At 46.3% G+C, this 13,272-nt stretch overlaps 1 protein-coding gene across 1 annotated transcript in view; it reads right to left on the bottom strand.

The window, feature by feature from the left end:
* Positions 1-13,272, bottom strand: part of LOC120051652 (inner centromere protein-like) — a 33,806-nt gene that overhangs the window by 4,955 nt on the left and 15,579 nt on the right. The window contains exons 9-12 of the mRNA XM_038998545.1: positions 7,565-7,768; positions 7,356-7,454; positions 3,455-3,654; positions 2,182-2,293 (exon numbers count right to left, since the gene is read on the bottom strand). Of these exons, the coding sequence (XP_038854473.1) occupies positions 2,182-2,293; positions 3,455-3,654; positions 7,356-7,454; positions 7,565-7,768 (615 nt within the window). The remainder of the gene's footprint in view (positions 1-2,181; positions 2,294-3,454; positions 3,655-7,355; positions 7,455-7,564; positions 7,769-13,272) is intronic.

Below are 13,272 nucleotides of genomic sequence, written 5' to 3'. Positions count from 1 at the left end.
AGTGGTTTGGGGCGGCAGGTAGCCTAGTGGTTTGGGGCGGCAGGTAGCCTAGTGGTTTGGGGCGGCAGGTAGCCTAGTGGTTTGGGGCGGCAGGTAGCCTAGTGGTTTGGGGCGGCAGGTAGCCTAGTGGTTTGGGGCGGCAGGTAGCCTAGTGGTTTGGGGCGGTAGGTAGCCTAGTGGTTAGAGTGTTGGACTATTAACCCGAAAGGTTGCAAGATCGAATCCCCGAGCTGACAAGGCAAAAATCTGTCGTTCTGCCCCTGAACAAGGCAGTTAGCCTAGGAACAGTGGGTTATCATTGTAAATAAGAAATTGTTCTTAACTGACTTGCCTAGTTAAATAAAAGGTAAAATGTAAAAAAGGATGGCATTGTCTCCCTCAATCCGTGCAATGGCTACGGCAATAGGTTTCAGGAGTTTGTCTGCTTACCACTCTCTCCCAAAATACATAATCTAGGAGGATCCTCTTGATGGGGCTGTCCATATCGGCAGACTGTGATATGGCCATTTCTTGGAGAGACTCCTTCCCCTCCAGGAGACTGTAAAACATGATGACAACACCACCCCAACGGGTGTTGCTGGGCAGCTTCAATGTAGTGCTCTTATTCTTCTCACTTTGCTTGGTGAGGTAGATTGCTGCTATTCACCTACCTAACCATTTCCTTGGCTCTCTTGTAGAGTGTATCCATTGTTTTCAGTGCCATGAGGTCCTTGAGGAGCAGATTCAATGCATGAGCAGCACAGCCAATGGGTGTGATGTGAGGGTAGGACTCCTCCACTGCACAGACCAAGCAGCCTTCAAGTTCGCAGCATTGTCTGTCAAATACCTTCTGTGGTCCAAGGTCATTGATGACTGTCTTCAGCTCCTCTGCAATGTAGAGACCGGTGTGTCTGTTGTCCCTTGTGTCTGTGCTCTTGTAGCATACTGTTTGAGGGGTGGAGATGTAGTTAATTATTCCTTGCCTACGAACATTCGACCACCCATCAGAGATTATTGCAATGCAGTCTGCTTTCTCTATAGGATTTGCTTGACCTTCACTTGAACTCTGTTGAACTCTGCATCCAGCAAATGAGTAGATAAAGCATGTCTGGTTGGAGGGGTGTATGCTGGGCGAAGAACATTCAGAAATCTCTTCCAATACACATTGCCTGTGAGCATCAGAGGTGAACCAGTTACATACACAGCTCGAGCAAGACATTCATCAGCATTTCTCTGACTACGTTCCTCCATTGCTTCAAAATAACTTCTGATTCCAGGAGGACCATGAGCTGTTGCTATCGATAAGGTGTCTGATTTATAATTTTCACCTCGAATAGAAGTAGGACTTTTGTCAGAGGTTGCTTGTTGTGAGCACCGAGGGAACTTTATGCACTTGGCCAGATGATTCTGCATCTTTGTTGCATTCTTCACATATGATTTGGCACAGTATTTGCAAATGTACACAGCTTTTCCTCTACATTAGCTGCAGTGAAATGTCTCCACACATCAGATAGTGCCCATGGCATTTTCCTGTAAAGATTAGAAAAAATATATAAAAAACCCCACATACAATGCCATGTACAGATAAATAGTTAAGCAGTTAGATTAAAACAATATTTATTTTTTTATGAAACATGTATGGTAACAGGTGAATTAACACTCCTCAGTTAGCAGGCTCAGGCAAGCTAAAACCCACATGGTAGCAAAAACTAACTAGCAGAAATTGTTAAGTTAGAAATTATTTAAACACACTTTGCTGTAGGCTACTATTTACTAGTTAACAAAAAAATTATGCATGTCATAGAAAATATATTCACCCCACCCAGTATTGTAATCAAAACTTACCAGAAAGCATGTAGTCCTTGGCTCAGACAGTGTAGTAGTGTGGGCTCAATAGCATCTCATTAGTGTGTAAGATCTTGAGAATCAGCTGTACATGTGATGGAAGAATGCACTGTGCATGCAGAGGGTTGCAATTCCATTGAATTGGGGATAGTTTAACCAAAATATGCCACAAGACCTAGAATTGCCTTGTGTGTATCCCACAAAAAAAGGTTCACTGTTATAAACTAACTTTATTTATGAATTTTAGCAAAATCCCCCAAATTCCCAGGTTTAACTTCCCATGGAAAAATTCCGGAAATTTATCAGAAAGTTTCCAACCCTTTGTAACCCTAGTCGCTCCCCTAAAGCATGACTTACCCTCCTCCTCTCCAGCTCCCTCTTCTCACCCAACTCGTTCCTCTCTTTCTCTCTGGCAGCTCTCTCCACTTCTCTCTGAAGAGCAAAGGCCTGTTCCCTCTTCACTCGCTCCCTGAAACACACCATTTTCAGTAACAGCCTTCTGTCTCCACAACAGAAATAACATTCCTGCTATTTTAATGTTTTTTTAATTATCCTTTTTAATTATATACAATGAGTAAAAATATAAACACAACATGTAAAGTGTTGGCCCCATGTTTCACGAATTGAAATAAAAAAATCCCAGAAATTTTCCAAGAGCACAAAAAGCTTATTTCTCGCACATTTTTTGCACAAATTTGTTTACATCCCCGTTAGTGAGCATTTCTCCTTTGCTAAGATAATCAATCCACTTGACAGGTGTGGCATATCAAGAAGCTGATTAAACAGCATGATAATTACACAGGTGCACCTTGTGCTGGGGACATTAAAAGGCCACTAAATGCCACAGACGTCTCAAGTTGAGGGGGTATGCAGTTGGCATGCTGACTGTAGGAATGTCCACCAGAGCTGTTGCCAGATAATTTAATGTTAATTTCTCTACCATAAGCCGCCTCCAATGTCATTTTTGAGAATTTAGCAGTACGTCCACAACCGCAGACCACGTGTAACCACGCCAGCCCAGGACCTCCACATCCGGCTTCTTCACCTGTGGGATTGTCTGAGACCATCCACCCGGACAGCTGATGAAACTGTGGGTTTGCACAACCAAAGTCTACACAAACTGTCAGAAACTGTCTCAGGGAAGCTCATCTGTGTGCTCGTCATCCTCACCAGGTTCTTGACCATTCCACAGGCCACAATCAACTCTATGTGAAGGAGATGTGTCACGCTGCATTTTATTTGATCAGGTAAGTTGACTGAGAACACGTTCTCATTTACAGCAATGAGCTGGGGAATAGTTACAGGGGAGAGGGGATGAATGAGCCAATTGTAAGCTGGGGATGATTAGGTGGCCATGATGACCATGAGGCAAATGGTGGTCATACCAGATACTTACTGGTTTTGATCCACCCCCCTACTAAAAAAATAAATAAACATTTAAAAAAGGTATCTGTGACCAACAGATGCATATCTGTATTCCCAGTCATGTGAAATCCACAGATTAGGGCCTTATGAATTTAATTTAATTGACCGATTACCTTTTATGAACTATAACTCAGGTTAAATCTTTGAAATTGTTGCATGTTGCGTTTATATATTTTTATCTGTGTAGTTCGCTATGGAAAAGTACATTTCAGCAGCATCTCGTCTCGCTCTCTCCTGATCCTTCTCCAGCTCCATCGCTAGTCGGGCCTCAGCCATCTTGCGAGTCCTCTCCTGTTCCTTCTCTATCGCTAGTCGGGCCTCAGCCATCTTGCGAGTCCTCTCCTGCTCCTCTTCTGCTCTCCTCTTAGCCTGCAGCTCCTGCTGACGCTTCTCCTCCTCCTCCTCCTAGGGACAAGGGTTACATTAACAACCCACCCCTGCCTTAAGGATATTTGTATTAAATTCCAGATCAACCCCGAGGCAGGTCTGAGATGATTGGATAGGTAGTAGCGTCGGCTTGCCCTCTAAATAGGCCAGTCACCTATCCAATAATCTAGAGCAGGGTCTCCCAAACCCTGGGTGCACGTTTAGTTGTTTACCCTAGCACTACACAGATTATTCAAATAATCAAAGCTTGATGAGTTGGTTATTTGAATCAGCTGTGTAGCGCTAGGGCAACAAAACACCCAGGGTTTGGGGTGGGGGCCAAGAGCAGTGATCATCCAACAGAGCAGAGGTCACCAACTTTTTCCCTGAGTCAAGATCACTTTGAGTCAAAATGCAAGCAGAGATCTACTGCTCAGATTTAAAAATAATAATAATATATATATATATATGTGTTGGCAGTGCTGAATAACAACATCAGTGTTTCACTCTCTCTCTAGTCATGGTTTTAAAAAGGTTTTACATTTTCCAGTGTCAACTTCGCTGTGCGTTCAAGGCTTCTTTTTTACAGTCTATAGCTCAAGAAAGCTCCGTGTCTGCACAGTTATCTGATTGGCCAGCGGTAGTCCTATAGGTGCACTTGATTTGCTCTCTGGGCCTGCTGGATAGGCAGAGTTCTACCTTCAGACATATGAAATGGGAACACTTTGCCTTCCCGGGCTGCTGAATCAAGTGCACCTACCACCAACAGCACAAAAACGAAAGAAAACAATAGGAATGGAATGCTTTATATATATATATATATATATATCATTGTTTTTTTGTTTACAGAAATGTTTGTCGATCGACTAGGAACGCCTTGGAGATCGACCAGTCGATCGATGGGTTGGTGAACACTGCACTAGTTTTAGCCGTGGGCCGTTTTTTTAAATGAGTGGATGGGTAAGGGGCCAGAACATAATTACAAATAATTTGTAGACTGCAAATTGACCACAAGAAGCCCAAACAGATATTTGGCTAAAACAATCATTTCAAACCTTGCTTACATCCTAAATATATGATAAGTATGCATCTCTATGTGTGGTAATACTTGGGAACAGATTTCCAAAATTAAAGTAACTTGGAGCTGATTTAGTGTTCATAATGTCCAACAAAATAAATATATATATATATATATATTTAAAAAAAATATACAGACATACACACTTCTTTTGTTCAGAAAACTTGGGGGGCCAAATAAAATCACCTGCGGGCCAAATTCAGCCCACGGGCCGCCAGTTAGGTAACCCTGACCTAGGGGGACTAGGGGTTGGTTTGACATAGCCAGGGATGCAATTAAAATATATATATATTTTTTTAATTGAACCCTTATTTTACCAGGTAAGTTGACTGATTTTACAGTAATGACCTGGGGAATAGTTACAGGGGAGAGGAGGGGGGGATGAATGAGCCAATTGGAAGCTGGGGGTGATTAAGTGGCTGTGATGGTATGAGGACCAGATTGGGAATTTAGCCAGGACACCGGGGTTAACACCCCTACTCTTATGAGTGCCATGTAATCTTTAGTGACCACAGAGAGTCAGGACACCGGGGTTAACACCACTACTCTGACCACAGAGAGTCAGGACACTGGGGTTAACACCCCTACTCTGACCACAGAGAGTCAGGACACCAGGGTTAACACCCCTACTCTGACCACAGAGAGTCAGGACACTGGGGTTAACACCCCTACTCTGACCACAGAGAGTCAGGACACTGGGGTTAACACCCCTACTCTGACCACAGAGAGTCAGGACACTGGGGTTAACACCCCTACTCTGACCACAGAGAGTCAGGACACCGGGGTTAACACCCCTACTCTGACCACAGAGAGTCAGGACACCGGGGTTAACACCCCTACTCTGACCACAGAGAGTCAGGACACCGGGGTTAACACCCCTACTCTGACCACAGAGAGTCAGGACACCGGGGTTAACACCCCTACTCTGACCACAGAGAGTCAGGACACCGGGGTTAACACCCCTACTCTGACCACAGAGAGTCAGGACACCGGGGTTAACACCCCTACTCTGACCACAGAGAGTCAGGACACTGGGGTTAACACCCCTACTCTGACCACAGAGAGTCAGGACACCGGGGTTAACACCCCTACTCTGACCACAGAGAGTCAGGACACCGGGGTTAACACCTCTACTCTGACCACAGAGAGTCAGGACACCAGGGTTAACACCCCTACTCTGACCACAGAGAGTCAGGACACCGGGGTTAACACCACTACTCTGACCACAGAGAGTCAGGACACCGGGGTTAACACCCCTACTCTGACCACAGAGAGTCAGGACACCGGGGTTAACACCTCTACTCTGACCACAGAGAGTCAGGACACCAGGGTTAACACCCCTACTCTGACCACAGAGAGTCAGGACACCGGGGTTAACACCCCTACTCTGACCACAGAGAGTCAGGACACCGGGGTTAACACCCCTACTCTGACCACAGAGAGTCAGGACACCAGGGGTTAACACCCCTACTCTGACCACAGAGAGTCAGGACACCAGGGGTTAACACCCCTACTCTGACCACAGAGAGTCAGGACACCAGGGGTTAACACCCCTACTCTGACCACAGAGAGTCAGGACACCGGGGTTAACACCCTACTCTGACCACAGAGAGTCAGGACACCAGGGTTAACACCCCTACTCTGACCACAGAGAGTCAGGACACCGGGGTTAACACCCCTACTCTGACCACAGAGAGTCAGGACACCGGGGTTAACACCCCTACTCTGACCACAGAGAGTCAGGACACCGGGGTTAACACCCCTACTCTGACCACAGAGAGTCAGGACACCGGGGTTAACACCCCTACTCTGACCACAGAGAGTCAGGACACCGGGGTTAACACCCCTACTCTGACCACAGAGAGTCAGGACACCGGGGTTAACACCCCTACTCTGACCACAGAGAGTCAGGACACCGGGGTTAACACCCCTACTCTGACCACAGAGAGTCAGGACACCGGGGTTAACACCCCTACTCTGACCACAGAGAGTCAGGACACCGGGGTTAACACCCCTACTCTGACCACAGAGAGTCAGGACACCGGGGTTAACACCCCTACTCTGACCACAGAGAGTCAGGACACCAGGGTTAACACCCCTACTCTGACCACAGAGAGTCAGGACACCGGGGTTAACACCCCTACTCTGACCACAGAGAGTCAGGACACCGGGGTTAACACCCCTACTCTGACCACAGAGAGTCAGGACACTGGGGTTAACACCCCTACTCTGACCACAGAGAGTCAGGACAACGGGGTTAACACCCCTACTCTGACCACAGAGAGTCAGGACACCAGGGTTAACACCCCTACTCTGACCACAGAGAGTCAGGACACCGGGGTTAACACCCCTACTCTGACCACAGAGAGTCAGGACACCCGCTTAACGTCCTATCCGAAAGACAGCAACCTACACAGGGCAATGTCCCCAATCACTGCCCTGGGGCTTCAGGGTAGTTTTTTCGACCAGAGAAAAGGGTGCCTCCTACTTGGCCCTCCAACACCACTTCCAGCAGCATCTGGTCTCCCATCCAGGGACCGACCAGGACCAACCCTGCTTAGCTTCAGAAGCAAGCCAGCAGTGGGATGCAGGGTGGTATGCTGCTGGCATTATAAACTATATATAAAATATTAACCAATCAATGTCAGGATATTTGTCTCACAGCTTGTTGAATCTTCTTCCTCCTCAGTTCCAGCTCGTCCTGGCGTTTGGTGGCCACCTTCTTCCTGGCTTTCTCCTCTGCCACACGCTCCACTCGCAGCTGGGGAACAACAGGGGAAAATGGTTGAGCACTTGTGTCAATATGTACTTCACAGTTCTACTTCTCATAAAAAATAAATCTAATTCAAGTTAATTGTCAAGCTCTCCTACGGTGTCGTGTTTCTCAATCTGGAGAATCTTCTTCTCTTTCTGTTCTTCCTTCACCCGGGCCTCCACTACCCTCCGTAGCCGTTCATCCCTCTTCTTCTTCATCTCTTCCTGTTTCCTCCTCTTCTCTTCCTCCATCTTCTTCCTCCTCTCCTCTTCTTGCTCCTGCTTCTTCTTTAGTGCTTCCAGTTTCAGGCGCTCTCTTTCCTAGAACAAAAACACACTGATGTCACAGAGGAATCAGCTCTCCTAGTACATTGACAGTTCACCATGCATTGTAGTGGCAACTCATTTGGAACTGAGTGAAATCAGTGTTATATATATATATATACATACATATACACTACTCAAAAAAATAAAGGGAACACTTAAACAACACAATGTAACTCCAAGTCAATCACACTTCTGTGAAATCAAACTGTCCACTTAGGAAGCAACACTGATTGACAATAAATTTCACATGCTGTTGTGCAAATGGAATAGACAAAAGGTGGAAATTATAGGCAATTAGCAAGACACCCCCAATAAAGGAGTGGTTCTGCAGGTGGTGACCACAGACCACTTCTCAGTTCCTATGCTTCCTGGCTGATGTTTTGGTCACTTTTGAATGCTGGCGGTGCTCTCACTCTAGTGGTAGCATGAGACGGAGTCTACAACCCACACAAGTGGCTCAGGTAGTGCAGCTCATCCAGGATGGCACATCAATGCGAGCTGTGGAAAGAAGGTTTGCTGTGTCTGTCAGCGTAGTGTCCAGAGCATGGAGGCGCTACCAGGAGACAGGCCAGTACATCAGGAGACGTGGAGGAGGCCGTAGGAGGGCAACAACCCAGCAGCAGGACCGCTACCTCCGCCTTTGTGCAAGGAGGAGCACTGCCAGAGCCCTGCAAAATGACCTCCAGCAGGCCACAAATGTGCATGTGTCTGCTCAAACGGTCAGAAACAGACTCCATGAGGGTGGTATGAGGGCCCGACGTCCACAGGTGGGGGTTGTGCTTACAGCCCAACACCGCGCAGGACGTTTGGCATTTGCCAGAGAACACCAAGATTGGCAAATTCGCCACTGGCGCCCTGTGCTCTTCACAGATGAAAGCAGGTTCACACTGAGCACATGTGACAGACGTGACAGAGTCTGGAGACGCCGTGGAGAACGTTCTGCTGCCTGCAACATCCTCCAGCATGACCGGTTTGGCGGTGGGTCAGTCATGGTGTGGGGTGGCATTTCTTTGGGGGGCCGCACAGCCCTCCATGTGCTCGCCAGAGGTAGCCTGACTGCCATTAGGTACCGAGATGAGATCCTCAGACCCCTTGTGAGACCATATGCTGGTGCAGTTGGCCCTGGGTTCCTCCTAATGCAAGACAATGCTAGACCTCATGTGGCTGGAGTGTGTCAGCAGTTCCTGCAAGAGGAAGGCATTGATGCTATGGACTGGCTCGCCCGTTCCCCAGACCTGAATCCAATTGAGCACATCTGGGACATCATGTCTCGCTCCATCCACCAACGCCACGTTGCACCACAGACTGTCCAGGAGTTGGCGGATGCTTTAGTCCAGGTCTGGGAGGAGATCCCTCAGGAGACCATCCGCCACCTCATCAGGAGCATGCCCAGGTGTTGTAGGGAGGTCATATAGGCACGTGGAGGCCACACACACTACTGAGCCTCATTTTGACTTGTTTTAAGGACATTACATCAAAGTTGGATCAGCCTGTAGTGTGGTTTTCCACTTTAATTTTGAGTGTGACTCCAAATCCAGACCAAATCCAGACCTCCAAATTTGATTTCCATTGATAATTTTTGTGTGATTTTGTTGTCAGCACATTCAACTATGTAAAGAAAAAGTATTTAATAAGAATATTTCATTCATTCAGATCTAGGATGTGTTATTTTAGTGTTCCCTTTATTTTTTTGAGCAGTGTAGTATAGTCATATAGTATAGTAATATAGTATAATCACATAGTATAGTATAGTCATAAGGTATAGTTGTATAGTATAGTTATGTAGAATAGTCATATTATCGTGTAGTCATATAGTATAGCCATGTAGTATAGCATTGTCACATAGTATAGTCATATGGTATTGTCATATAGTATAGTCATATAGTATAATACAGTCATAAAGTATAGTCATATAGTATAGTTATATAGTATTGGCATATAGTAGTGTCACATAGTACAGTATTGTCATATAGTACAGTATTGTCATATGGTATAGTATAGTCATATATTATAGTATAGTCATATATTATAGTATAGTATAGGCATATAGTATAGTCATATAGTATAGGCATATAGCATAGTCATATAGTATAGTATCGTCATATAGTATAGTCAAATAGCACAGTGCAGTCATATAGTATTGGCATATAGTAGTGTCACATAGTATAGTATTGTCATATAGTATTGTCGTATAGTATAGTCATATATTATAGTATAGGCATATAGTATAGTCATATAGTATATGCATATAGTATATTCATACAGTATAGTCATATAGTATAATATAGTCATATAGCATAGTCATTTAGTATAGTCACATATTATTGTCATATAGTATTGTCACATAGTATAGTATTGTCTTATGGTATAGTATTGTCATATAGTATAATATAATATAGTCATATATTACAGCCATATAGTATAGTATAGGCATACGGTATAGTCATATAGTATAGTCATATAGTATAGTATAGGCATACGGTATAGTCATATAGTATAGTCATATAGTATAGTATAGTCATATAGCATATCCATATAGTAGTGTCATGTAGTATAGTTATATAGTATAGTCATATAGTATAGGCATATAGTATAGTCACATAGTATTGTCATATAGTATTGTCACATATTATAGTATTGTCATTTAGTGCAGTATAGTCATATAGTATAGTATAGTCATATAGGATAGCCATAGAGTATAGTTGTATAGTATAGCCATATACTACAGTATATAGTAGAGTATAGTCAAATGGTATAGTTTAGTCATACACACTTTTTGAGCAGTGTTATATATACATATATATATATATTTTTTAATGGGACGACAAATGGAAAAGGGAAGCGTGAGTAAGATTAATATGAGACTAAAAAAGGCACCAAGGGTGATTTCTGAAATAAAACCCATCTCAAGGGTGCCTTAACAAAGATTTGCAGAGTAAAAGTCAAATGTATTTCAATGATAACCATTAGTTGGCGAGGAGCGAACGTATGTGTTTATTTGGAAAAGACCCAGCAAATGCCTTAAAACAAGTTAAACATATAAACCCTTTGTGTCCCCCCCTTTGGAACCTAACACCATTGTTACAGATGGGGAGGGAGAAAGGGGGACGGACGGACAAGTAGAGCTGTACCAGTGAAGTGACAGACCAAACACACCCCCACATATCCCACTAGATTCCTCTGATACGTACCACGAGACCACTGCCTGACTGTAGATGGGACCGGGAGAGAAAGATAGTTAACAAAGCTTCATATGTTCTGATAAGATTGGGATTCATGTTTTAAAAATCACACTGAAATCCTTTTGGCTCAAAATGAAAAACAACACTATGGGTGTAATGGTTCACCAAAACCCACAGTGTTGGTTCAGTACGTATTGCGGTTCTGGGTGGGGGGGGGGGGGGGGGTCACGGTTCGGTACGTATTGCGGTTCTGGGTGGGGGGGGGTCACGGTTCGGTACGTATTGCGGTTCTGGGTGGGGGGGGGGGGGGGGGGGGGGGTGTCACGGTTCAGTACGTATTGCGGTTCTGGGTGGGGGGGGTGTCACGGTTCGGTACGTATTGCGGTTCTGGGTGGGGGGGGGGGGGGTCACGGTTCGGTACGTATTGCGGTTCTGGGTGGGGGTGGGGTCACGGTTCGGTACGTATTGCGGTTCTGGGTGGGGGGGGTGTCACGGTTCGGTACTTATTGCGGTTCTGGGTGGGGGGGGGGTCACGGTTCGGTACGTATTGCGGTTCTGGGGGGGTGGGGTCACGGTTCGGTACGTATTGCGGTTCTGGGGGGGGGGTCACGATTCGTACGTATTGCGGTTCTTGGGGGGGTCACGGTTCGTACGTATTGCGGTTCTGGGGGGGGTTCACGGTTCGGTATGTATTGCGGTTCTGGGGGGGGTCACGGTTCGGTATGTATTGCGGTTCTGGGGGGGGGTCACGATTCGTACGTATTGCGGTTCTTGGGGGGGTCACGGTTCGGTACGTATTGCGGTTCTGGGGGGGGGTCACGATTCGTACGTATTGCGGTTCTTGGGGGGGTCACGGTTCGTACGTATTGCGGTTCTGGGGGGGGTTCACGGTTCGGTATGTATTGCGGTTCTGGGGGGGGTCACGGTTCGGTACGTATTGCGGTTCTGGGGGGGGTTCACGGTTCGTACGTATTGCGGTTCTGGGGGGGTTCACGGTTAAAACACCACAGATAATTAACTAGCAGCCTAGCTCCAGGCTCTTGGTCATTGTAGCATAGGGTAGCCTAGTGGGCAGGTAGCCTAGTGGGCAGGTGGCCTAGTGGGCAGGTGGCCTAGTGGGCAGGTGGCCTAGTGGGCAGGTGGCCTAGTGGGCAGGTGGCCTAGTGGGCAGGTGGCCTAGTGGGCAGGTGGCCTAGTGGGCAGGTAGCCTAGTGGGCAGGTAGCCTAGTGGGCAGGTAGCCTAGTGGGCAGGTAGCCTAGTGGGCAGGTAGCCTAGTGGTTAGAACGTTGGGCCAGTAACCGAAAGGTTGCTAGATCGAATCCCCGAGCTGACAAGGTACAAATCTGTCGTTCTGCCCCTGAACAAGGCAGTTAGCCCACTGTTCCTAGGCCGTCATTGTAAAATAAGAATTTGTTCTTACCTGAATTGCCTAGTTAAATAAAGGTCAAATAAATCCATTAAACTTTGAATTCCATCTTCCATTGATGAGATAAATCTCCTAAACTGCTTTGCCACACCGCGGAGACTCTGTGGACTGTAGAGACGCTTGTGATGACTTGTGATTGGCCAACGACAAGCTACACGCGCCACTCTTGCGTAGGCTATTCTCGTTGAGCAGTGACGACATACCGTTTACGTTTTATCCACAACTCTGACCGTCGCCGTTGTAATCTACCGTGAAGCCGAAAAATGTTCCCAAACGATGGAAGATCTGCAAATTCTGGTTTAAAAATCGTCCCCAAACGATGGAAGATCTGCAAATTCTGGTTTAAAAATCGTCCCCACCACTCGACATCCCACAGAACTAGTTCTTGTTTTCAGCTCAGATTTACTCAAGAGGCAATGGCATACAACGCAGCTTAGGCATTACCTATAGGCCTAGTGTTTATATTAAGCAAAAATGATGTATTCATTCTGGTTCACAGTGCGGACTGAACAGATGTCCTCGTAGCGAACGGTTCGGTATGTATTGCGGTTCTGGGGGGGGGTCACGGTTCGTACGTATTGCGGTTCTGGTTCGGTATGTTACACTAAACAGTTTTATGAGATGTGATCAGGACTACATTTGGGCAAAGGGATAGGTCAGTTATGGAATAAGGGCCGAGGGGGTGTGGTATATGGCCAATATACCACGGCTAAGGGTTGTTTCGAAGGCACGACGCAACGCCCGTAGCCCTGGACACAGCCCTTAGCCCTGGACACAGCCCTTAGCCCTGGACACAGCCCTTAGCCCTGGACACAGCCCTTAGCCCTGGACACAGCCCTTAGCCCTGGACACAGCCCTTAGCCCTGGACACAGCCCTTAGCCCTGGACA

The sequence above is a fragment of the Salvelinus namaycush genome, chromosome 8 (assembly GCF_016432855.1).
Source record: "Salvelinus namaycush isolate Seneca chromosome 8, SaNama_1.0, whole genome shotgun sequence".
NCBI classification, from domain to species: domain Eukaryota; kingdom Metazoa; phylum Chordata; class Actinopteri; order Salmoniformes; family Salmonidae; genus Salvelinus; species Salvelinus namaycush.
Note: the sequence above shows the minus strand (reverse complement) of the source record. Positions and strands in the feature narration are given on the sequence as shown.